We start from the raw sequence: 24,099 nt of genomic DNA on the forward strand, positions 1-24,099 counted from the left end.
CTGATGCGCGCAATACTATGCGTTATCGGTGGGGGCGACATTGCAAGAATTGTACATTAATTCAAATATATCATGTTAACAGAAGAAGAAGGTTTGAATACAATGGCGGGCGAGGAGGAAAAATTATACGAGCTTATCCCCGCATTTATATCATCCGCATTTATACGACAGAATTCACAATCACAATTAGTAGGCTACACTCAAATAAAATTGCGTTGGAAAATGCCTGGAGAGAGGTTGCAATCGCGATGGGAAAGACAGAATCAGGTGAAAACGGACTGGAAAAGTGCCCGTGACAAATTTACCAGCCTGGTTATATGAATTAATGGTTTATGGATATGAATTAATGAATTAAAATACCAAATTAGTTAAAATGTGTAATGGTTTTTACATAATTTAAATAATACCAAATTATAAAAAAAATGTGTAATGGTTTTCACATAAAACCAAATAAGTTAAAATGTGTAAAGTGTTAAATAATAATAAAAAACTCATGCTTCAAATCGAACTTTTATCAATTTATTTGTCAGTGCTACCCAATCGTAGCACACTGTAGCCTATTGAAACACGCCAGCATCTGATAAAAAGTAATCAGCCAGCTGCTCCCTGACAAGTGCCGCTCTCCCGGGAGGGTCTGCTGCTGCCGACCGAAAACCGTGGTCCGTCGACCATGTTCTGGTCCCCCACAACGTGCTGCCTCCACTCCACTTCAGTGGATGCCAGAAAGTTGTGGAGAGCCACGCACGCCTTCACGAGCTTCACCGCTTTTTCAGGTTTGCAGTGAAAAATCTACTACCCCCTGTTGCGTGACCGGTGTATTGCATTTTACGCATCGCCCGTGACGCTTGCGTCTGCTTTAACACTATGAAAGGGAACGCGTTGCTCGCGTCACTCGCGTTGCTTTCTCGCGTAGCTCGCGTTGACTATGTAACGGCCCTAATACAACAATGAGCGACTTCGTGCTATTTCTTTTAACATTTATGGAGAATATGGCAACTTTGACGACTGGTATGCTGCTGAAGAAAGAAAAAATGTAAATAAAACGGAGGAAATTACACCGCTGCTGCGCTGCTCCATTGAACTCTATTGGTAACGACGTAACTTGCGACCATTGGATAACGATGCTTTCGGGAAACGCACCCCTGAATGAGACCCTGCGGGAGTTTTACGCAGCTGTCCAGACAACCAAGGCAGGAGAAGGCTGAACGCTACAGCGTTTCAAGCCTAAGGAGCCTGAGGCAAATGACCCTCTCTTTGATCTGATTAATTTATTGCCCTCTATAACGTTAAGCGCAAATCGCTGGAGCTCAAAGCTAATTGTTTTTTATTGTTGTTTGATTAATTGTTTTATGTGTAATAAAAAAAAAACTATGCCTACCTTTGTGTTTCATGAAAAAAAAATGCATTTGTGAACCTGAAGGGATACGAGCTAAGCGGACTATAGGCTAAATATCTCCGGTTGCTAAATAAACAGTCAGGCAAGTTATTATTTGTAAAAACTAGATTTAGCCTAATTAAAATATAAACTAATGTTTAAAAATGTTTTATTTGGCAAGTGACCATGGTATAAGCGGGTTAATGCCCTCCGAGGTGTCCATTGTCAGGTTTTAATGGACTTCGGCGGAGGCAACCGTCCTCCGCTGCGCGTCGGCCGGTTTACGCCTCGCCGTCGTCCATTAAAACCTGACAATGGACACCTCGGAGGGCATTAACCCTTACATAAATACTGGTGAATAAGCAATTGTACAGTTACTGAAGTATTTCCGTAATAAAGCTATTTTTGTAGGTTTGCACTCTGACTTTTATTCACTCCACAGAGGTTCCCAAAACGCACGTGGAGTACGAGAACAAGCTGACGGTGAAGATGTTCCTCTTCCAGTTTGTCAACTACTATTCCTCGTGTTTTTACGTCGCCTTTTTCAAGGGCAAATTTGTGGGTTACCCTGGCAACTACGCCTACATGTTCGGCAAGTGGAGCGGGTTGAGAAATGAAGAGGTAGACCTGACATCCCATGAGAATTATTTCCAATCCCATTATTATTTCACCTTTTAAAATGTTTTTTCACATGAATGATTGTCTGTGTAACTTTAGCACAATACAATGCATATTATTGTGTGTAATTATAATTCATGAATTATGAAGTTCTTATTTGTGATGATTATAATTGTATTTCCAGTGCGAGCCAGGCGGCTGTTTGATTGAGTTAACCACTCAGTTAGTGATAGTGATGGTGGGTAAACAGGTTTGGGGGAACATTCAGGAAGCACTCGTCCCGTAAGTCCCCATGACATCGTTATCACACTATATTCATAACTATCATTGTTTGTTGCATGACGAGGGTATATAACTAAAGTAATTCTTAAAGAAGTAGTTCACTTTTTTTAAAAAAACTTTTGCTGATAATTTACTCACCCCCATGTCATCCAAGATGTCCATGTCTTTCTTCCTTCAGTCGAAAAGAAATTAAGGTTTTTGATGAAAACATTCCAGGATGTTCTCCATATAATGGACTTCAATGGAAACCAAACGGTTCAAGGTCCAAAAGACACTTTCAGTGCAAACTGTTCAAAGGGTTTTAAACGATTCCAGACGATGAATAAGGGTCTTATCAAGCGAAACGATCGCTCATTTAAAAAATAAATAACAAAGTTTAAGTTTTATAAGCACAAATGGTCGCCTTGCTCTGTTCTGTGACTCTCCTGTTCGAACTCGTTCATCAAAATGAATGAACCTTTTTTCGTGTCATTTGGTTCATTCAATGAACGAGATGAATGAATTGACTCGGAAAAAGATTTTGATGAACGAGTTCGAACAGGAGAGTCACGAACGTGAATCACAGAACAGATCAAGGCGGGTATTTGAGCTCATAAAACTTAAACTTTGTTTTATTTATTAAATGAGCGATCGTTTCACATGATAAGACCCTTATTCATCGTCTGGTGTCGTTTAAAGCCCTTTGAACAGTTTGCACTGAAACTCTCATTTGGACCTTGAACCGTTTGGTTCCCATTGAAGTCCATTATATGGAGAAAAATCCTGGAATGTTTTCATCAAAAACCTTAATTTCTTTTCGACTGAAGAAAGAAAGACGTGGACATCTTGGATGACATGGGGGTGAGTAAATTATCAGCAAAAGTTTTTTGAAAAGTGAACTACTCCTTTAATTTCATGACTAAACAGAGTATGACAATTCAGATCCACTCAATATGGCTGTGAGATTCTATGTATTTTTTAGTGTTTTCAATTGATTTATTAGTGTTCATTGTTTATTTATTGATAGAGGGTAGTGTTTTATATATTTCTATATGTTCAGCTGGTTGCGTAACTGGTGGGTGAGCAGAAGTGCTCGTAATCATCCAGAGAGCCTGTACAGCCGCTGGGAGCAGGACCATGACCTCCAGACCTTCAGTCAGCTCGGCCTGTTCTACGAGTACCTGGAGATGGGTGAGTGGAGACACACACACACACACACACACACACTCTCTCGGGCAAAAAAAGTTCAAGTTAAAGTGCTTTACACAGAAAGGAATCAAAATAATCACAGAATAAAAGCAAGGAAAATTTAAATAGTTAGAAAAGGAATTAAATGAGATATATGATACAGTATAAAATGAATTAATTCACTTTGAAATGAATTTTTGGTATGTTTTATCTTACCTCTAGGGCATCCAAGATGTAGGTGTCTTTGTTTCCACAGTATTTTCAATTTTGACATTTTTAGGTCAAACCATATAATGGAGGTCTATGGTCACCACCTCAAAGAGCATACACAGATTAAAGTCCAGATTAAACATGATTTAATGACTCGTAAATGTAAGTAAACATTGATGGCCTAAGACCATAGACCTCCATTATATGACTGACAGACAAGAACGGTTTGACCTAAAAATATCAAAATTGAAAATACTGTGGAAACAAAGACACCTACATCTTGGATGCCCTTGAGGTAAGATAAAACATATCAAAAAATAATTTCAAAGTGAACTATCCCTTTAACTAGTTTCAAAGTAGCTTTACTTGTAACGTTTTGCTTTCAACCTGCAGTAAGTCAGTTTTGCAGACAGATGGTGCTGTAGCTTATCTTTGTGTGGAGCAGCACTTCATCTCATCTTTGTTTTGCAGTTATCCAGTTTGGCTTCATCACCCTGTTTGTGGCCTCTTTCCCGCTGGCTCCTCTGCTGGCTCTGATGAATAATATCTTGGAAGTGCGAGTGGATGCCTGGAAGTTCACGACTCAGTTTCGCAGGCCCGTGGCAGCAAAAGCTCACAGCATTGGGGCATGGGAGGAGATCCTCAACATGATCGCTGTTTTCTCAGTGGTCACCAATGTGAGTCTGTTTGATTTAGTATTACTTAAAGGAGTAGTTCACTTTTCAAAAAACTTTTGCTGATAATTTACTCACTCCCATGTCATCCAAGATGTCCATGTCTTTCTTTCTTCAGTCGAAAAGAAATTAAGGTTTTTGATGAAAACATTCCAGGATTTTTCTCCATATAATGGACTTCAATGGGAACCAAACGGTTCAAGGTCCAAATGAGAGTTTCAGTGCAAACTGTTCAAAGGGCTTTAAACAATTCCAGATGATGAATAAGGGTCTTATCAAGCGAATCGATCGCTCATTTAATAAATAAATAACAAAGTTTAAGTTTTATAAGCTCAAATGCTCGCCTTGCTCTGTTCTGTGATGCGCGTTCGTGACTCTCCTGTTCGAACTCGTTCATCAAAATGAACAAATCTTTTTCCGAGTCAATTTGTTCATTTTCGTTCGTTGAATGAACCAAATGACTCGAAAAAAGAATCGTTCATTTTGATGAACGACTTCGAACAGGAGAGTCACGAATACTGATCACAGAACAGAGCAAGGCGAGCATTTGAGCTTATAAAACTTAAACTTTGTTATTTTATATATTTTTTTTTAAATGAGCGGTCGTTTCGCTTGATAAGACCCTTATTCATCGTCTGGAATCGTTTAAAGCCCTTTGAACAGTTTGCACTGAAACTGTCTTTTGGACCTTGAACCGTTTGGTTCCCATTGAAGTCCATTATATGGAGAAAATACTGTAATGTTTTCATCAAAAATCCTAATTAGGGCCCAAGCCCTGAAAGGGCGAAGGCCCTATTGTTTTCCTTGCGATTATTTTTCTTCTCTATTATTATAATAATTATTATTTTACTACCTTTTGGGCACTTTTGGGGCCCTTAACGTGCTCGAAAACTCTTGAAACTTTGCACACGGGTCAGAACCCGCGGCCATCAGAGCCGGGCTGAAGCTGGTACCTGGGCGTGGCAGGGGGGCTCGTCAGCGCCCCCTGGAACGGGGTCCGAACACTCGGTCCATAACTCAAACACGCTTGCATGTAATAATATGAAACTCGGTACACATGTTGATCTCATCGTTTCATCTATACCTCGCGCTCTTACTTTTTACCCCAGCCCAACAGGAAGTCGGCTATTGAGGTTTGTTTGTAAAACGCTCGCAATGGTATTTGAAATACTCCTCCTAGAGCTTTGATCCACATTCGACGAAACTCGGTCAGCGTGAAGTCAAGACATTGAGGATGAAAGTTTGCGAGGGGATTTTTGATATCTCGAACGGTTTGTCCGTGGCGAGGAAACGAAATCATGGCGAGAAACGTGAAACAGGAAGTGTGTTATAACTTCAGCATACATTAACTGATCTTGATGAAACTTCAGCAGTGTGCTCGCTGTAAGAGGACGATCACATGGATGTGACTATTGTGAGTAAAAGTTATAGCGCCACCAACTGGCAGCAGGAAGTGTGTCACTTTCAAAATGCTTTGAAATCACCCTTTTATTTTTACCCGATTTGCTTCAAACTTCATCTGTATAATGTAAACATACGGCAGATGTAGACCTGTGAATGGATTCTTGATATCTTTGATACTGTTGCCGTGGCAACGCATCAAACTTTACCCTTCTTTTAGGATGCTTTTAGGATGCTTTTGAGACCCTTAGCATGCTTCAAATTGCATGAAACTCGACAGACACATAACATTTATTAGCCAGTAGACATGTGCAAAGTTGCAGAAACGGGCGTGGTGAGGGCTCAGTAGCGCCACCTTTTGACAAAAGTGGGGTGGTTAGTTTTAACTAGAGTTACAAAAATTGGTATGTATATTGTACTCCTCGAGCCGGACAACTTTCTAATTGACACTTATTAGCTAGGACCCACAGAAAGTCAGATATTTTTGTTTGAATATGGCCACTCTGAGCCTTTGGCTGGCTGGCTGGCTGTCTGTGTGTGTGTGTGTGTGTGTGCAGGGGGAGGGGGCTTAACCATTTCACTGCTGTGTGTATGACCTGCATAAAGAAAATACATTTCTCAAGCCTGGTATTTTTTAAATAAGTTTTTATTTTTATTTTTTATAAGTAAAGGCATATAACTAGTTTAATTGTAGTGAATTGACAATAGTTTTATATAATTAGTTTATTAATCAGATTAACTTGGTCAATAAACTTGGTCTGAAAATTTGGTCCATAAATCAAACACACTTGCATGTAATAATATGAAACTTGGTACACATATAGATCTCATCGTTTCATATATACTTCACACTCTTACTTTTTACCCCAGCCCAACAGGAAGTTGGCTATTTAGGGTTGTGTTTAAAACACATGCAATGTAATTTAAATTATTGCTCCTAGAGCACTGAACCAAATTCGACGAAACTCGATCAGCGTGAAGTCAAGACATTAAGGATGAAAAAGTGCCACGGGATTTTTGATATCTCGAACGGTTTGGCCGTGGCGAGGAAACGAAATTATGGCGAGAAACATGGAACAGGATGTGTGTTATAACTTCAGCATACATTAACTGATCTTGATGAAACTTCAGCAGTGTTTTCGCTGTAAGAGACCGATCACATGGATGTGACTATTGTGAGTCAAAGTTATAGCGCCACCAACTGGCAGCAGGAAGTGTGTCACTTTCAAAATGCCGTGGCAACGAAACAAACTTTAACATTATTTTTTGATGCTTTTGGGACTCTTAGCTTGCTTGAAATTGCTTGAAACTCAACAGATACATCACATTTATTAGCCAATAGACATGTGCAACTATGGCAAAAGATTAAAGTAATGTCAAAAAAGTAAACACTAAAAGCCTCATATCTTCTAAAAATGTAATTATACATCATTTGTTTCTAAATTAAATTATACAAATATTATAACTTCCCCAATTTTTCCTTTTTTTTCATTTAAGAATTGTGTTTACGTTCAAAAACAGCCAGAATTGTTGTAAAATTCATAAAAAAATAATAATCTGAGTCATACGTAGTGCTATACTGCCCTCTTGTGTTCAATATCAGGTAGGCCTATTGTGTATATTCCCACCGGTTAATCAACGTGTGACTCCGCTGGGACTTGGGAGCTTTTAAATCGCTTACTTAAAACCGAAAGTCAAAATACGGATGTCCGCACAAGACATTAATGGTGTGGAGTAGAGCGAGCATTTTAAATAAATTCCTATTAAGTAGGATTGAACTAAACAGAAAGAATGTTCACTCTGTTCTGCTGGTTCCTCGCTGGTGGATCATATGATTACTTTGTCATAATCTATGACAAAAATGCTATTATAAACCATATTAATAATAGATAATACACATTGCTCTTATTTTTGAAAAATACATTCATGAAAAACAAGATAACAAAAATCATTAAAAAAAAATATAGCCATGGCTGCTATAAAGCAACATATAATTGAAAGGCAATTAATAATCTGTCATTACGTCACTGCATTATGATATTACGGCTCCAATACGGTGCAGCACAAAGCACTTATGTGCATCCCGAGCGGAGAATGATGTGCTTGAAGCCACATGAAGTTACAGCGCATTGAGTCCGTATTGAAAAGTTCAAAGCACAAAGGAAATACATATTTATGAACAGTGTATTATACATTATCTATCTATGCAATAGTTTATTGAGCCTTTTCTTTTAAAGGTTTTAAATTTCAGTTACTGTGTGCGTGAAGAACAATTATAGTGCTCTGACTCTAGTGTTGTGATCTAACCGACAGCGTCCGACACCCGGTAGAAAGTAACACGATTAAGTTACAGCAATAAAGTCCAGCAAGAAAAAGTTTCTTCATTCGAAAATATAGACCTTTAGACCTTTATCTTAAAGATCCAGTATAATAGGATTAACATTGAATCATTGAAGATCGTTTCATCATTGACTGTAACCGAATGTGACGTGCTGTTTGAATGCTGAATGGAGAATGACTGACAGGCGCAGAGAGGGAAAAGTTTGTGTTCTTGAATTTAATGACTTAAATATTAATTTCTATATCACATAATAGCTTCAGAACACTAATAATACAGTACACAAAAACTTTATGGTACTTTAGAAAGTTTTTGTGCCTTTGTGCCTAACAGAATAGTATATATGCACAATATAGAATTTGAATCAGCCTCGTCAAAGATGGCAGTGTCAGAGCCGATACCGATCCTGAGTATCTAATCGGCGCACTTCTTTTCAACAGTCAAATTGAAATTGAAATTGCTTGAAACTCAACAGATACATCACATTTATTAGCCAGTAGACGTGCAAAGTTTCAGAAACGGGCAATGTGCAAGGACTAAATAGCGCCACCTTTTGACAAAAGTGGGGTTGTTAGTTTTATCTACAGTTACAAAAATCGGTATATACATTGTACTCCTCAAGCCGGACAACTTTCTAATACATAGTCATTAGCTCGGACCAAGAGGAAGTCAGATATTTTGGTTTGAATATGGTGAGCCTCTCTCTGAGCCTACGTCCCTGTATGGCAAGCCCTTTTAACATTTAAAAGCTAAGTTTGCCTGTCCGGAATTAACATTGTAGATATCAACAACGTCTTTCTGTCTATTCGTAATTACATTTTGGATAGTTTGTATTATCATTTAAGACATCTGTAACATAATTGTGACTAGTCGAAATGACAGAGTATGGCAAGCCGTTTTAACATTTAATCATAAAAGGGCCAAAGCCTTCGGCACCGCTACCCGGGTGCCTTTAGGTAACTAAAGGAACCGGGGTTGCGGTGCCACCGGCTTGGGCCCGCCATCGCTGCTCGCAGCTATATTTTCTTTTCTTTTCGACATCTTGGATGACATGGGGGTGAGTAAATTATCAGCAATTATTTTTAAAGTGAACTACTCCTTTAATGTCAGTAATTAGGGCCCAAGCCCTGAAAGGGCGAAGGCCCTATTGTTTTCCTTCCGATTATTTTTTTTTTTTTTTTCTTTTATTTTTCTAACGACTATTCGGGCACTTTTGGGGCCCTTAACATGCTCGAAAACTCTTGAAACTTTGCACACGGGTCAGAACCCGCGGCCATCAGGGCCGGGCTGAAGCTGGTACCCGGGCGTGGCAGGGGGGCTCGACAGCGCCCCCTGGAACGGGGTCCGAACACTTGGTCCATAAATCAAACACGCTTGCATGTAATAATATGAAACTCGGTACACATGTTGATCTCATCGTTTCATCTATACCTCGCGCTTTTACTTTTTACCCCAGCCAGACAGGAAGTCGGCTATTTAGGGTTGTTCGTAAAACACTCGCAATGGAATTTTTAATACTCCTCCTAGAGCTTTGATCCAAATTCGACGAAAACTCGGTCAGCGTGAAGTCAAGACATTGAGGATGAAAGTTTGCGAGGGGATTTTTGATATCTCGAACGGTTTGGCCGTGGCGAGGAAACAAAATTATGGCGAGAAACGTGAAACAGGAAGTGTATCATAACTTCAGCACACATCAACCGATCTTGATGAAACTTCAGCAGTGTGTTCGCTGTAAGAGGACGATCACATGGATGTGACTATTGTGAGTCAAAGTTATAGCGCCACCAACTGGCAGCAGGAAGTGTGTCATTTTCAAAATGCTTTGAAATCACCCTCTAATTTTAACTCGATTTGCTTCAAACTTCATCTGTATAATGCAAATACATGGCAGATGAAGACCTGTAAATGGATTCTTGATATCTTTGAAACTGTTGCCGTGGCAACGCATCAAACTTTACCATTCTTTTAGGATGCTTTTGAGACTCTTAGCATGCTTCAAATTGCATGAAACTCGACAGACACATCACATTTATTAGCCATTAGACATGTGCAACGTTTCAGAAACGGGTGTGGTGAGGGCTCAGTAGCGCCACCTTTTGACAAAAGTGGGGTTGTTAGTTTTATCTACAGTTACAAAAATCAGTATGTATATTGTACTCCTCGAGCCGGACAACTTTCTAATTGACACTCATTAGCTAGGACCCACAGAAAGTCAGATATGTTTGTTTGAATGTAGAGAAAATCTCAGAATTTTGCCAGTCTCTCAGTGTCTCTCTGTGTGAGTGAGAGGAGGGGCGCCTGTCAGGTTAATTTTAACCCTTTATTTGCTGTGTGCAACTTCTCTGGCATTTTCGGGGGCCTTAACATCCTCTAAAACTCTTGAAACTTTGCACACGGGTCAGAACCCATGGCCATCAGGGCCGGGCTGAAGCTGGTAACCGGGCGTGGCAGGGCGGCTCGACAGCGCCCCCTGGACTGGGATTCGAAAATTTGTCCATAAATCAAACACACTTGCATGAATTAATATGAAACTCGGTACAATTAAAGATCACATCAGGCCAAACAACTTTCGTGCTCTAAGTTTTAAGAAGGAAGTTGGGAATTATGGGTTGTTTGAATAATTCTCCTAGGAGAAATACATCAAATTACAACGCATGTGTTTACCAATCACAACCAAACTCGGTGTGCATGAAGTCAAGACATTGAGGATGCTCAATTCCGGACGGATTTTTGATATCTCGAACGGTCTGGCCGTGACGAGGAAATGAATTTTATGACTAAAAAAGGACACATAAAGTGTGTTATAACTTTGCTCATTTTACCTACAGTTACAAAACTTTCCACGTATATTGTTCTCGTCAAGTCGATCAACTTTCCAATTTAAAGTCATTCGCTCTGAGCAACAGAAAGTCAGATATTGTAGTTTGAATGGATTTATTTCCCCTGCGATTCACTCTCTCTCTCTCTCTCTCTCTCTCTCTCTCTCTCTGTGTGGGTGTGTGTGTCTGTGTGGGGAGGGGAGGGCTGTTGTCTGTGTTTGTGTGTGTGTGTGTGCATGTGTGTGTGTGTGGGGGGGAGGGGAGGGCTGTTGTCTGTGTTTATGTATGTTTGAACCACACAGTGTGGCTGGCTGCGATTTTTCCTATAAGTCCTTGTCTCTAAGTCCTTGTCTTTTTGCATAACAATTTAGTATTTTTTTAAATGACAAAATAGGCATATAACCCCCATCTTTTAAATGTATAGTTTGCTTTAAATAAAAGTAAGATTGTATTTGTAATTGAAGCTGAATGAATTTAAAATTCTTGTGCTATATTTCAATATATTTGTTTTCCTTAAGATTTTAAAACACTAACTTCATTCTTTTCTGAATTACAAATATTTGTTTCTGTATAAAAAATACTCTGACTAAAAACACATTTGATGTTTCTTTTTCTATTTTTATTTACATGTATTTATGTATGTGTGTGTGTGTGTGTGTGTGTGTATAAAGTGCAGGTTTTTTTTAGATAAAGTAGAATTTCTATAACTATGTGTTGAACTGATAAATCACTGTGTGTTAAACACAATCTACTTAATACAGACAACTTCATTATAAAGATAAATAACAAATCCAAAAAAATATATGATTATAATCTATGACAAAAAAAGCCATTACAAACTATATTAGTGGTAAATACACATTGCTCTTTGTATTGTTGTAAAATACATTCATGAAAAACAAGATAACAAAAATCAAAAAGATAAATTATTTTAGATAATTATTTTAAATGTATAGCAGAGATGTTAAATGAGGCAGCAACATACAAACTTTCTAGAACATCATGGACCTGAATAGCTGGTTTTTATGGAGGACAGTGAAGAGGAAGAGGGTGCAAATCAAACAGCTCATTCTCAGACTACACAGCAAACAGCTTAAGTTTTTAGTGCTTTGTTTGAGGTTTTTAGTGCTCTGTCCTATCTTTTATCAACACATAATAGATAGAACAGAACAAGAAAGGCAATTAATAATCTGTCATTGCATTATGATATCAAAGGCTCAGTACAGTGTGGCACAAAACGCTTATGCGCATCCCGAGTGGAGAATGATGCGCTTAAAGCCACATGGAGTTACAGCGCATCGAGTCCGCATTGATGCAAGCTCTACAATACACTTCTTTTCGACAGTCAAAGTGGGGGTTACGTTTTTGCACGTCATACAGAATAACCCTAAAGGCACCAAGGTGGCGGTGCCACCGGCTTTATATTAAATATAAATATAGCTGTGAGCAGCGATAAAGGGCCAAAGCCGGCGGTACCACCATCCCGGTGCCTTTGGGTAACTAAAGGCACCGGGGTTGCGGTGCCACCGGCTTGGGCCCGCAATCGCTGCTCGCAGCTATATTAATGTTATTGATTTGTTCGTCAGGCTTTCATCGTCTCATTTACGTCTGACATGATCCCTCGGCTGGTGTATCTGTATGCGTATCACCCGGGCAATGAGATCACTATGGAAGGATACATCAACAACAGCCTTTCAGTCTTCAACATCTCCCAGATTCCGATCGAAAACCGTCCCGAGGACGGCGAGAACCCAGAGTGGTACGACAGCACCAACATCACCACCTGCAGGTACTGTAGTGTATGTTTGTGCTGGGTCTCTCCACAGATATTCATGGTAACACTGATAAACATGAAGTTGGTTGATCTTCTAGATACCGTGACTACCGCTACCCTTCAGGACACGAGAAAGAGTACAAGCACACTATGCAGTTCTGGCATATTCTAGCGGCCAAATTAGCGTTCATCATCATCATGGAGGTAAGGGCTCTTTAAATTCCCCATTCCCTTCAGAAACAGAACTTTGAAAAGTATGCAAATCATATACTTTAAAATAATATATTTTAATTGCAAACTGAATGTAATGTGTTGGACACTTATTTGCATGTTTTATGAAATTTGATCGCGATCAGCACCCTGTCAATATTACTTGCCTTACCTGATTAAAAATTTAAATAAAAAAATAACTAGGGAATCACTAAAATGAGAGATTTATTCTGCTTTTATGATACACTCAAAATATTCCACAAGCAATAATTTACATTTAATGATATTCAAAACAGAAAAAAAAAACTATAAACAATAAATAACCGAAATAATTTAAAGTGAAAGTGAAAGTAAGCTGTGTTGGGCTCACATTACTCTCTCATTCAAACAAAACGGTTTTAAAGGAGCATTTCATCCGTTTCAACATTAATCTTTATTGAAAGCGGATTATACATGTAGAATATTGAATTTGCTGTTAGGTGTTTTAATCTTACTTAGGTTGACTTTTCTAATATGTTCATGTCATCAATATTCCCAGCATGTGGTGTTTGTGGTGAAGTTCTTTGTGGCGTGGCTGATCCCCGACGTGCCGTCAGACGTGAAGGCTCGTGTAAAGCGTGAGCGCTACCTCATCCAGGAGTACCTGCACGACTACGAGCTGGAAAAGCTCAAAATCCAGCTCAGCCTGAACAGCCAGAACATCGAGCAGTGCACGTGTCCGACCACAGCCTCCGCGCCTCTGAAGGTCGAGATGTTATCAGACTGTCTGACCTAACACAGGCCAATGAGAGAAGCTCATGCCACAAACCAATCCTCGCTCTTTCATCAGAATCACACACCACTGGTTCCTAACATCTCCTGGTTTATGTTGGATAGTCTTTTTAATTTGTTTGGGGTATTCACTCCCATTTTATCTCATTATCAGCCATGTGTAGATAGCAGACATATCTGGAGTTCAGCTGTAACTCGTTTTCTGTCTATGCAGGACATTTGCACATCTGTCTTTCACGTCACTGTTCTCTGTTTATGTTGCCAACGTCTCCTATAAGACACTACAAACGTGCAGTACAGGCTGTTTGTGTTCTCTGTGTGACAACCAGGCAGCTGAAGGGTCAGGTTAGAAAGGGTTTAGTGTCCTTCACACGCAAACACAAGCACTTATTGTTTAGATTTGCCTTTAAGCTACCAAAGATAAAATGCCTTAACATCATAGTCATATGCATGGATCCTTTACGTTATTTCAAATGAGACTAAAACACGTCTATTTACTACATGTGCAGAATTCATGCAAAAAGAAATTTATATCTAAAAAGGGTTTTCAGGAAAATGTTAATTTTGTGAGTTGCCGCCTATCATGTGCAAGTGTGTGTGTGGGTGTTTTGTTTTTGTATTTTCTTTTATGAGTGAAGACAGGAACTGGCACTCAACTCATTTTACAGTATTATTTCATAGATTGAAATGTGCACACTACACAGTGCTGTTTGTGTGATGGAGGTGTTGAATCTTCACTCACGCTATTTATAAAGCAGTTAAAGATAATCTGCACTTTAAAGCGTAACATGTGCAGGAAATCTTCTCAAAGCCAAAGTGATTTAAATGGCCAAGTTAGAAATCGATTTTTTTTTTTTTTTTTTTTTTTTTTTAATGTGCCTTAAAATCCAGGTTGGGTGATTGTTTGTACTTCCTTTTCAATTGGTTTACTGCATTGTCCTGGTCGGAGAAGGACAGTCACTTTGATTTTATGTTTTGCACTTATTGAGAAGTAATTTATCTCAGTGTTACGTGTGGACAAAGAAACCTTGTGAATTTCTCCAAAACTATGAAATGACCATTTGGCGTTGAATTAAATGCTTCAGAAACTTCAAATCAGACAGTTGTAATGAGGACCATGAAGAGTTGACAATTTGACATGTACATGTATGCTAATGTGGATGCAAAATCTTAGCATGTGTATGGTGACTTGAATATTTAAGTTGGAAATTATATTTTCTGTAGTTTTTTTTTTTCTCGATCTGTCATGAATGATCATTGTTTCATCATTTGAAGAACTGTTATTCATTAAAATATATGCCTTTTGAATATTTCACTGTTGATGTACTATGTAGCTGACAATCTGCAATGCTAAAAGATGAAAAGATTTATCTTAAAACATTACCTGGCCTTTTTAGCATTTCACTTCAGCTAGATGCTGAAGTTCTGGGTGATCAAAATGATCAACATTTATGCCTTAACCCTTATCTGTGTTCTCTTTCATAGGTTCACTCAACGCTGCGGATAGCGCAGTGGGATATTCTCTGAATATGCCGATTGTCTGAAGCCCAATAGAATCACGCCAATCCATTGGCTGATGGCGCTCGCGCAATCTGGCCCCGCCCCGACGCAATTACGTAGCATAATCATATACGCGCGTGCGCCATCTTCCCCTCAGATTTCTCTGCCTTCACGAAGCGATCACGAAGCGATCACATCGCCCTTCGTCTCGGTTTTTCTAAGCCTACTTCGGATTATTCGGATTCTTGCACTTCAGCGACTGCACAAGTGGAACTCTGTTCTCCTTCCAGTGAAGCTGCAATGGATTATCGACGTTGCTCTCCGCCATGTGCTCGCTTCATCGCAAGCGACGACCCTCACAGTAAGTGCATCAGGTGTTTGGGTTTCTCACATGCGCGCGAGGCCGTTTTGGGTTTTTCTAAATGTAAATTTTGCGATAATTTACTTCTAAAAACTCTCCGCTCTCGGCTTGCGGTTTTTGAGAAGGATTCTAAATTCGTTTCCCCCCGTCGCGCTCCCGAGGCTTCTCGAGGATCCGCGGCCTGGGGTTCGGATGTTGAGCTCGAGGATGTGGAGTTTGAGCAGACGGGCCCCGCTCTTTCTCTCCCTCCATCTCCCGAGCTCGCTCACTCGCCGGTCGAGTTTGCTCATGATTATTTGTGTCCCAGCCCGGGAGCACGCGATTCTGTTTCTTTCGGGCTGGAGGACGTCATCTTTACCGCGGCTTCCGACTCCGAGGATTTCGGGCCTGCTCTCGTCGATGACGTTATCCCGCCTAGCGGCCAGGAAACGCGGCCTACCGCGGCCTACTCTGAGCTTGTGGATGTGCTTTCGCGCGCCACGGAGAAACTCTCGATCGACTGGCCTGACGAGCCTCGCGAATCGCAGTCTTCCAAACTCGACGAGAGGTTTTTCAGTGGCCCTAATTCTAGGCCCCAACGGAGAAAATTGCCATTTTTCAATGATCTGCATCGGGAGATTTCCAGATCCTGGAAGCAGCCTTTTTCTTCGCGTCTCACTAATGCATCAGCTGCTGATTTCACCAACCTCGTGGGTTCTGTGGAACAGGGCTACTCTGCCATTCCGGCTATCGAGGATACTTTGGCCAGCCATCTTGCTCCATCGTCGGCGCCATCTTGGAGGGCACGTCCTCTCCTTCCATCGAAGGCATGTAGAACCTCTTCCTCTCTCATCGGGAAATCCTACATAGCGGCTGGTCAGGCAGGCATGACCCTTCACACCATGGCCATCCTTCAGGCCTACCAGGCCGATATCCTTAAAGAGATGGATGAGGGTAGTGGTGTCACTCCTGAGGCTGTGAAGGAGCTGCGTAAGGCCACGGATTTGGCCTTGAGGGCCACCAAACATACCGCACGTGCGGTGGGCCGCTCTATGGCTGGCGCGGTTGCTGCGGAACGCCACTTATGGCTCAACCTCACTGAAATTCGCGATAGAGATAAGGTTTTCCTCCTCGACGCCCCTATCTCTCAGTCAGGTCTGTTTGGGGAGGCGGTAAATACGGTGGTTGAGAAATTCCGCTCTTCCAAGTCTCAATCTGCCGCTTTTAAGCAGTTCATGCCCAGGAGAGTTAGGGAATCCCCCGCTCCCTCCCCTGCCCGAAGACCTAGAGAACGCTTTTCTCAGGGAACGGAGTCCTCTTTCAGGAGGAGTGACCCAGCGCGTCCCCCACCTCCCACGGTTTGGGGAGCCAGCGGTCGCCCGTTCCCTCGTCAGCGACCTCATAAACGTGTGCAGCTGAAGCGATCCGACAAGCCGCCCGCTCCAGCTGCCTCGTCCCGCTCCTGACCCGTTGGTCGGGAAAAGGAGAGCTCCTCCACAGGCACGAGGTTGGGACAGACCGCGCAAGCGTTTCTGTCCACCTCCAACCAGCTCTCCTTTTCTTACCCTGTCTCCTTCGCCACCCTGGGTGTTTCGAAGAGCAGGCCATATTTCACCGCTTCTACGCAGCCCGGTGCGAGAGGAAGGAGACACCCTGGGTTTTCTCTCCTCTCCCCCGACACTCTCTTTGACTGCCGGTCACGTCCTCAGAAACGTTCTTCCTTTTTCTCTGGAGCAGGCAGGCCCGGTCACCCAGACCTCGGCGTTAGCACCTCTCATCGCGTGTCAGGACGCCAAGGGCTCTCCTGCACGGCCAACCTTGCAACTCCACGGCCTTCAGCACGACACCCTCACTCAGGTATGTCATTTGCATTGCAACACCCCTCTTCCTCTTTCACATTTCTTTCCAGAATGGGAGCGGTTACAAGGGGTATCGCCGTGGATTCTTCGCACAGTTCGGTTCGGCTACACTCTCCAGTTTTGCCGCAACCCCCCTCGGTTCAACGGGATTTTTCCTACTGTAGTCAACAGCGCCACTCAGGCTTCTGTGCTACAGCGGGAAATTTCTTCCCTCCTTCTCAAAGGAGCTATAGAGGAGGTTCCTGCGGAGGAAACCGAACAAGGCTTCTACAGCCGTTATTTCCTGGTTCCGAAGAAAGGCGGCGGCTTGCGTCCCATTCTAGACCTCCGCAGACTAAATTTCGCCCTCTTCAGAGGGAAATTCAAGATGTTGACGTTGAAAGCCATCATCTCTCAGATTCGACCAGGAGATTGGTTCGTGACAATAGACCTCAAGGATGCCTATTTTCACATCCAGGTCGTGCGGCGTCACAGAAAGTTCCTCAGGTTCGCCTTTGGAGGGAGGGCGTTCCAGTACAAGGTCCTTCCCTTTGGCCTTGCCCTGGCACCGAGAACGTTCACGAAATGCGTGGATGCAGCACTGGCCCCCTTGCGGCTCCAGGGCATCCGCATTCTCAATTATCTGGACGACTGGCTCATTCTAGCCCAGTCCAGGGAGTTGGTTACCCACCACAGGGACACTGTTCTCCGCCATATTCAGTCTCTCGGCCTGAGGTTGAACGTGGAGAAGAGTGTTCTTACTCCAGCTCAGCACACAGTCTTCCTGGGTGTGCACATGGATTCCGTTCGTATGCAGGCCCGTTTGGCTCCTGCACGGATTTGCAGTTTGATGACATGTTTGGCCCGTTTTTCGCTTGGCCATCATGTTTCTGTGGGCACTTGCCGCAGGCTTCTGGGCTTAATGGCCGCAGCCTCCCCTGTGCTACCCCTGGGTCTGCTCCACATGAGACCCTTCCTGTGGTGGATGAAGCTCTCAGGCATCCGGCCCACTGGGTCAGCCTTTCGCCTGTTGAGGGTGTCGGGCAGTTGCTCTCGCGCCCTGTCGATTTGGCGGGACCATCTCTTTCTTCAGAAAGGGGTCAGCATGGGTACGGTTTTCCGTCGCCAGATGCTTACGACGGATGCCTCTCTAACCGGTTGGGGAGCAGTTTTCGAGGGCAGGCCAGCATGCGGGGTCTGGACGGGCGAGACCCTCGCTTGGCACATAAACTGCTTAGAACTGAGAGCCGTCTTCCTGGCTTTGCGTCATTTCCTCCCTTTTCTAAAGGGTCACCATGTCATTGTCAGGACGGACAACATGGCGGTAGTTTCCCATGTAAACCGGCAAGGAGGTTCTCGATCTCGCACCCTGGACAGGCATGCGCGTCATCTTCTATTATGGTCTCAGAGCAGGTTTCTTTCTCTGAGAGCGGTCCATGTCCCAGGGGTTCTGAACCTCGCAGCGGATTTTCTATCGAGGCAGAAACTCCAGTCGGGGGATTGGATGTTGAACCGTCAGACAGTTTCCCTGATCTGGGAGGTGTTCGGAAAAGCGGAGGTGGACCTCTTTGCCTCGCAGGAGTCATCCCAATGCCCGCTCTGGTTCTCCCTGAATCCTCCAGCTCCGTTGGGGATAGATGCATTCGCCCACCCTTGGCCAATGCAGAAACTCTACGCCTTCCCGCCCATCAAACTGATCCAGGCGGTCCTGGCCAGAGTGAGGGAGAGCGGAGTCCGCCTCCTTCTAGTAGCCCCATTCTGGCCGTCTCAGCCATGGTTTTCGGAGTTAATTCCTCTGCTGGAATCGCCTCCCTGGAAGATTCCAATCAGAGAGGATCTGCTTTCCCAACTTCAGGGCAGGATTTGGCATCCTCGCCCGGACATGTGGAAGCTGTACGTTTGGCCGATCAAGGGTCGTCGACTTTAGGCTTGGATCTCCCGACTGACGTTCAGGAGACCATCGCTAGTGCTAGAGCTCTTTCTACAAGGAGACTGTATTCTTCCAAATGGAAGGTTTTCGCGTCTTGGTGCTTGGCGCGTGATAGGAACCCAGTTAACTGCCCTGTCGCTTCAGTGTTGGAGTTCCTGCAAGAGAGATTTTCCTCCGGGGCGGCGGCTACCACCCTCAGGGTCTATGTTGCAGCCATTGCGGCACATAGAGAGTCAGACGAGATTCCTTTGGGCAAATTGAGGTTAGTTTCGGCCTTCATGCGTGGGGTTAGGCGCCTGAAACCAGTTCGCTCCCCTAGAGTTCCCTCTTGGGATCTTTCTGTCGTCTTGGAGGGTTTAAAGGAGGCCCCCTTTGAACCCTTAGAGTCAGCTCCAGATCGGATTCTGACTCTTAAGGTGTCACTTTTGTTGGCTTTGTCTTCTTTAAAGCGGGTAGGGGACTTGCAGGCTCTTTCGGTTAGTGAGTCATGCTTAGACTTTGCTCCCGGGTTAGTCAAAGTTTCCTTGAGACCTAGGCCAGGCTATGTTCCTAAGGTTCTCTCCACAGCGTTCCGCTCTCAGGTTGTTAGCCTTAACGCTTTCCACCCTCCGCCTTTTTCCTCTGAGGAGGATAGGAAGCTTAATCTGCTCTGCCCGGTTCGGTCTTTGAAGTTTTATGTAGACCGCTCCAGCTGTTGGAGGAAATCTAACCAGCTTCTGGTTTGTTTTGGTGCTGGCCGCCGTGGGCTTGCTGCATCGAAACAGAGGATTTCTCATTGGGTCACAGAGGCGATATCGATTGCCTACCAGGCGCGTGGTTTGCCTTCGCCTCTTGGCATTAGAGCGCATTCCACCAGGAGTGTGGCATCCTCTCAAGCTCTTTTCAGGGGAGCTCTATTAGAGGACATTTGTGTTGCGGCCGGATGGTCCTCTCCGCACACTTTTGTACGTTTCTACAATTTGGATCTTGACATGACCCCGGGTTCCCAGATTCTTTCTGTTTGAACCGTTTGTAGTCTTTATCTTTTGATACCAGTCATTGCAGCGCTCTTTGCTTGGCGAGTTTGGTATCCCGTTCCCACTGCGCTATCCGCAGCGTTGAGTGAACCTATGAAAGAGAACGTCTCTGGTTACTTACGTAACCTATGTTCTCTGAATAGGGAACGAGACGCTGCGTTAGCGGCCAAGCTCCTCGCGCTGCTGACAGTCTTCTTTTCGGCAGAGAAATCTGAGGGGAAGATGGCGCACGCGCGTATATGATTATGCGACGTAATTGCGTCGGGGCGGGGCCAGATTGCGCGAGCGCCATCAGCCAATGGATTGGCGTGATTCTATTGGGCTTCAGACAATCGGCATATTCAGAGAATATCCCACTGCGCTATCCGCAGCGTCTCGTTCCCTATTCAGAGAACATAGGTTACGTAAGTAACCAGAGACGTTTTTCTTGATAATTACTGTTTTACGTTTTTTTTATGCATGTTGTTTTTGGATGTGGATGTGAATCTGGTGTTTTTCTCCACTGCTGATGTACCATAAATGTACTACATTTTTCATACTTTAAGCAACCCACTGTCACCCAAATAAACTATTGAATCCACAAATTCAATCGTATTTAATTGTTGCAAACATTGCTTTGAATTCTAATGCCACAACTTTCTGAGTTTTGGGAGAGGGCAAGTTTCATATATCTTGTAGGATAGAGTCTGCTCCAAAAAAAAAACAAAACACGATACACCGATGGGTCACTGAGTCCTCCTTCACCATCTGGGAGTTACAGTGAACACTCAGACTGTTGCTGCCCAGAGTGAAGATGGTTTGGGTTGAAATATCATGACTTTCTCTTCTGTGATGATTGATTGGCAAGCAGTGTTGTAGTACTCGAGACTCGGTCTCGAGACCATATTTTAATGGTGTTGGTCTTGTCATGGACTCGTGTCCATTTGGACTCGGAATTGACTCGTACTCGAACATTTTTTTTTTAGGACTCGGAATTATTCCCGAGTCCACTCGAGTTCAATTAAAAATATTTTTCATGATTATTAATGTATGTTAATAAAATATTTCTTTAAATTGATTGACACGCCCAGTGATTGGTGATTTTCTAGTGCGCAACTGCGCATGACAAATTGTAATAAAATTACTTTTAACACCACCTACTATATGGCCTTTTTACCCTAAACTGATCATATTTTTTAAACTCTAAGTAAATTCAGTAAAAAAAAAAAAAAAAAGGATTTCTCTAAGTAAATAAAAGTAAATTAGGTAATCAACCCTCACTGGTCTTGACTCGGACTCGACCGTCTCTGGTCTCGGTCTCGACTCGGACTCGACTCTCTATGGACTCGGTGTCGACTCGGACTCGACTCTCTCTGGTCTCGGTGTCGACTCGGACTCGAGTGAGGTGGTCTCGACTACAACACTGTTGGCAAGAACCATTGAGCTGTTCTGGAGGATCATGTGCACCTAAAGGTTCAAACGTTGTACCCTGAAGGGGATGCCGTGCATCAGCATGATAATGCATCAATACAGCAAGATTAGTGACAGAGTGGTTAGATGAACATGAAAGTGAAGTTTAACATCTCCCATGACTTGCACAGCTTTCCTACAGCTTTAAGGGAAAGTTCTAGGAACGTTCTGGGAACCAAAAACTAATGTTCGCAGAACCTAAATTTGTTTGCTGGGCTATCTGCCATTCCCAAGACGAATTGATGTTGTTTCAGTTTCATTGTCCAACCCCTGTATATGCAAAGAAAGAAATATTACAAAATACTTATATGCCAACATTTATTTCTCTCTTTTTTCCTCAAGAATTTAATTATTTCAATGATTCTGACACAAAAACACACCGAACTTTAATATACAAAGTCAAACACTGAGAGAACTGAAGGCCTTAAATACACAAGATAATAGAACTTAATATTAAACGTGTTAAAGTAATCAATGAAACAAATGAATCTGTAAAATATGATTACAAATTAAAAGTCCTTGAAAAACATTACAACACCAGAGAGTTGAAATGCAAAACTATACGCTTTACTGACACAGACATTAATCTGGACTTGAATTTTTATTTAGCCTATTTTAGTCCAGAAGGAAAGATGATGCATATTTTAAAAATACATCAGAATAAATAATACAGTCTTTCGAAGCATGTGTCCAAAATCACTCTCTATAACCTTAAATAGGGTACTATTTGAGGGGACAGCCATTTGTAGGTGTGTCTAAAACCATAGTGGACATTATCATGTGCACTGATTCAATCCCACAATGCACCGCAATAACAAGTCTACAACCGTCATGTACGTTCAACGCAGTGGTGTAGTCTAGTTTTTTGTAGTGATCATACTGTGATATGATAGCATCACCCTCTTTTTCTCTTTGTTTTTATCTTGCCCTGTGTCTTCCCCTCCTAAAGCTGAGCTTTGACTGCGATAGGGCTTTTCATTTTTGTCTGTCAGTGAAGAAAGTAAACATAGGGTCACTGATAGGTTGATTTTGCCTGAATATTTTTCTCAGACGCGTTTATTCACTGAAAGCTACTAAAGCTAGGTTATTAAGTTTACTAAATGCATTCAAAACGTAGGCAACACATTCATTATTGATCTTACCTGCGTATCACGTATAGACTACTACACTTTTTACAGTCTATGCTACTACACCACTGGTTCACTTCAACGGCGAATACCCATAATGCATGAATGCATTCCCGTGTCTGACCAGAAGATGGCGCCGTAGCTGAAACATCCATCAATTTCCCAAACTGCTGCAGGTTTAAATTCCTTTTTACTTTATTATTAAATTCTTTAATTACGGTTTATAGTTTCCATGGCAGAGTTCAATATTAATCTTTCCATTACTAATGAAGCTGCCAATTTGCTAAATTTAAAAGAAACAGCCATTGATTAAGCATGATCTATAATCGGTCACACTTAACAATAAAGTTAACAATACATGAACTAATAATGAACTACACGTATACAGCATTTATGAATCGTTTTTAATAGCCTATTAATCTCACCATTTACTTATAATTTATAATAATTAATGTAATAATAATAATACTAATACATTAGGTAATACACCGTGAACTAACATGAACAAAAACGAACAGCTGCATTTTTATTAACTAACGTTAACAAAGATTAACAAATACAGTAACACATTGTTCACGTTAGTTAATAGGCTACATTAATGTTAACTAATGAACTTTATTGAAAACTGTTACCAAATAATCTTTGTACTTTGTATGTTTTGTTTTTTGTTTTTTTTTTGGGGTTTTTTTGTCTTGGTGAAAATTAATGTTTTTTAACAGCTAATATAAAAATCAAAATTAAAGTTTTGAACCAAAATTAATTTTAAGTAACTGAAAAATATGAAAGAAGAGTAGCTATTCACACAAAGTCATGATTTTATTTATGAGTTGCACTGCTTATATGTATTTATGAATAATTTAACGGATCATGGCAAACAGAACGACACCGAGTCTAGCGCCCTCTTGCGGTCTCTATTCGAAGTATTTTTTCGTGCCCAACCCTGTTTTCTAAATTATTGTTGGTATTGTTGGAATAATCTATCATGAATATTTCTAAAGTAATACAAATAATTATAATTCTGACTCCAAAAATAACCTACTCAATTATCTCGTCCCAAGAGTGCATTTAATGCCAGTCAAAACTGATGACTTGAAGGATTGCATTTTTGTAAAACCACCCAATGCGCCCTGTAATACTATAATATGACTAATAAATATGTTTGCCAAAGGACCTGCTAATTACTAGTTGTCAATACATTTCTTTTAAGCAGTGCACGAGGGGAGCGCGCATGTGTGGAGCGCGCAGCTCACTCGCTGTCTG

The 24,099-nt window shown here is 42.0% G+C and overlaps 2 protein-coding genes across 3 annotated transcripts in view; both read left to right on the top strand.

The window, feature by feature from the left end:
• ano5a (anoctamin 5a) overlaps window positions 1–15,117 on the top strand; it is a 57,959-nt gene extending 42,842 nt beyond the window's left edge. For both annotated transcript variants that reach the window (XM_039656713.2, XM_039656714.2), the window contains 7 exons: window positions 1,818–1,996; window positions 2,178–2,275; window positions 3,315–3,445; window positions 4,124–4,329; window positions 12,471–12,673; window positions 12,757–12,862; window positions 13,407–15,117. In XM_039656713.2, the coding sequence (XP_039512647.2) occupies window positions 1,818–1,996; window positions 2,178–2,275; window positions 3,315–3,445; window positions 4,124–4,329; window positions 12,471–12,673; window positions 12,757–12,862; window positions 13,407–13,643 (1,160 nt within the window). In that variant the 3' untranslated portion in view covers window positions 13,644–15,117. The remainder of the gene's footprint in view (window positions 1–1,817; window positions 1,997–2,177; window positions 2,276–3,314; window positions 3,446–4,123; window positions 4,330–12,470; window positions 12,674–12,756; window positions 12,863–13,406) is intronic.
• A 322-nt stretch (window positions 15,118–15,439) lies between these two features.
• LOC148964969 (uncharacterized) lies at window positions 15,440–19,379 on the top strand. Its single transcript, XM_089128026.1, has 2 exons — window positions 15,440–16,837; window positions 16,899–19,379. The coding sequence occupies exons 1-2, from the start codon at window positions 15,440–15,442 to the stop codon at window positions 19,242–19,244; spliced, it is 3,744 nt and encodes a 1,247-aa protein (XP_088984152.1). The 3' UTR covers window positions 19,245–19,379.
• Window positions 19,380–24,099: the final 4,720 nt, after the last annotated feature.

This window comes from Pimephales promelas, chromosome 25 (genome assembly GCF_988280905.1).
Source record: "Pimephales promelas chromosome 25, fPimPro1.hap1.1, whole genome shotgun sequence".
Classification (NCBI taxonomy): domain Eukaryota; kingdom Metazoa; phylum Chordata; class Actinopteri; order Cypriniformes; family Leuciscidae; genus Pimephales; species Pimephales promelas.

Bases quoted from the DNA above. Each gene is read 5' to 3' on its own strand.
- LOC148964969 (XM_089128026.1), top strand. From the start codon at position 15,440: ATGGATTATCGACGTTGCTCTCCGCCATGTGCTCGCTTCATCGCAAGC. The intron at 16,838-16,898 runs GTTTGGGGAGCC...GTGTGCAGCTGA, and splicing joins CGCGTCCCCCACCTCCCACG to AGCGATCCGACAAGCCGCCC.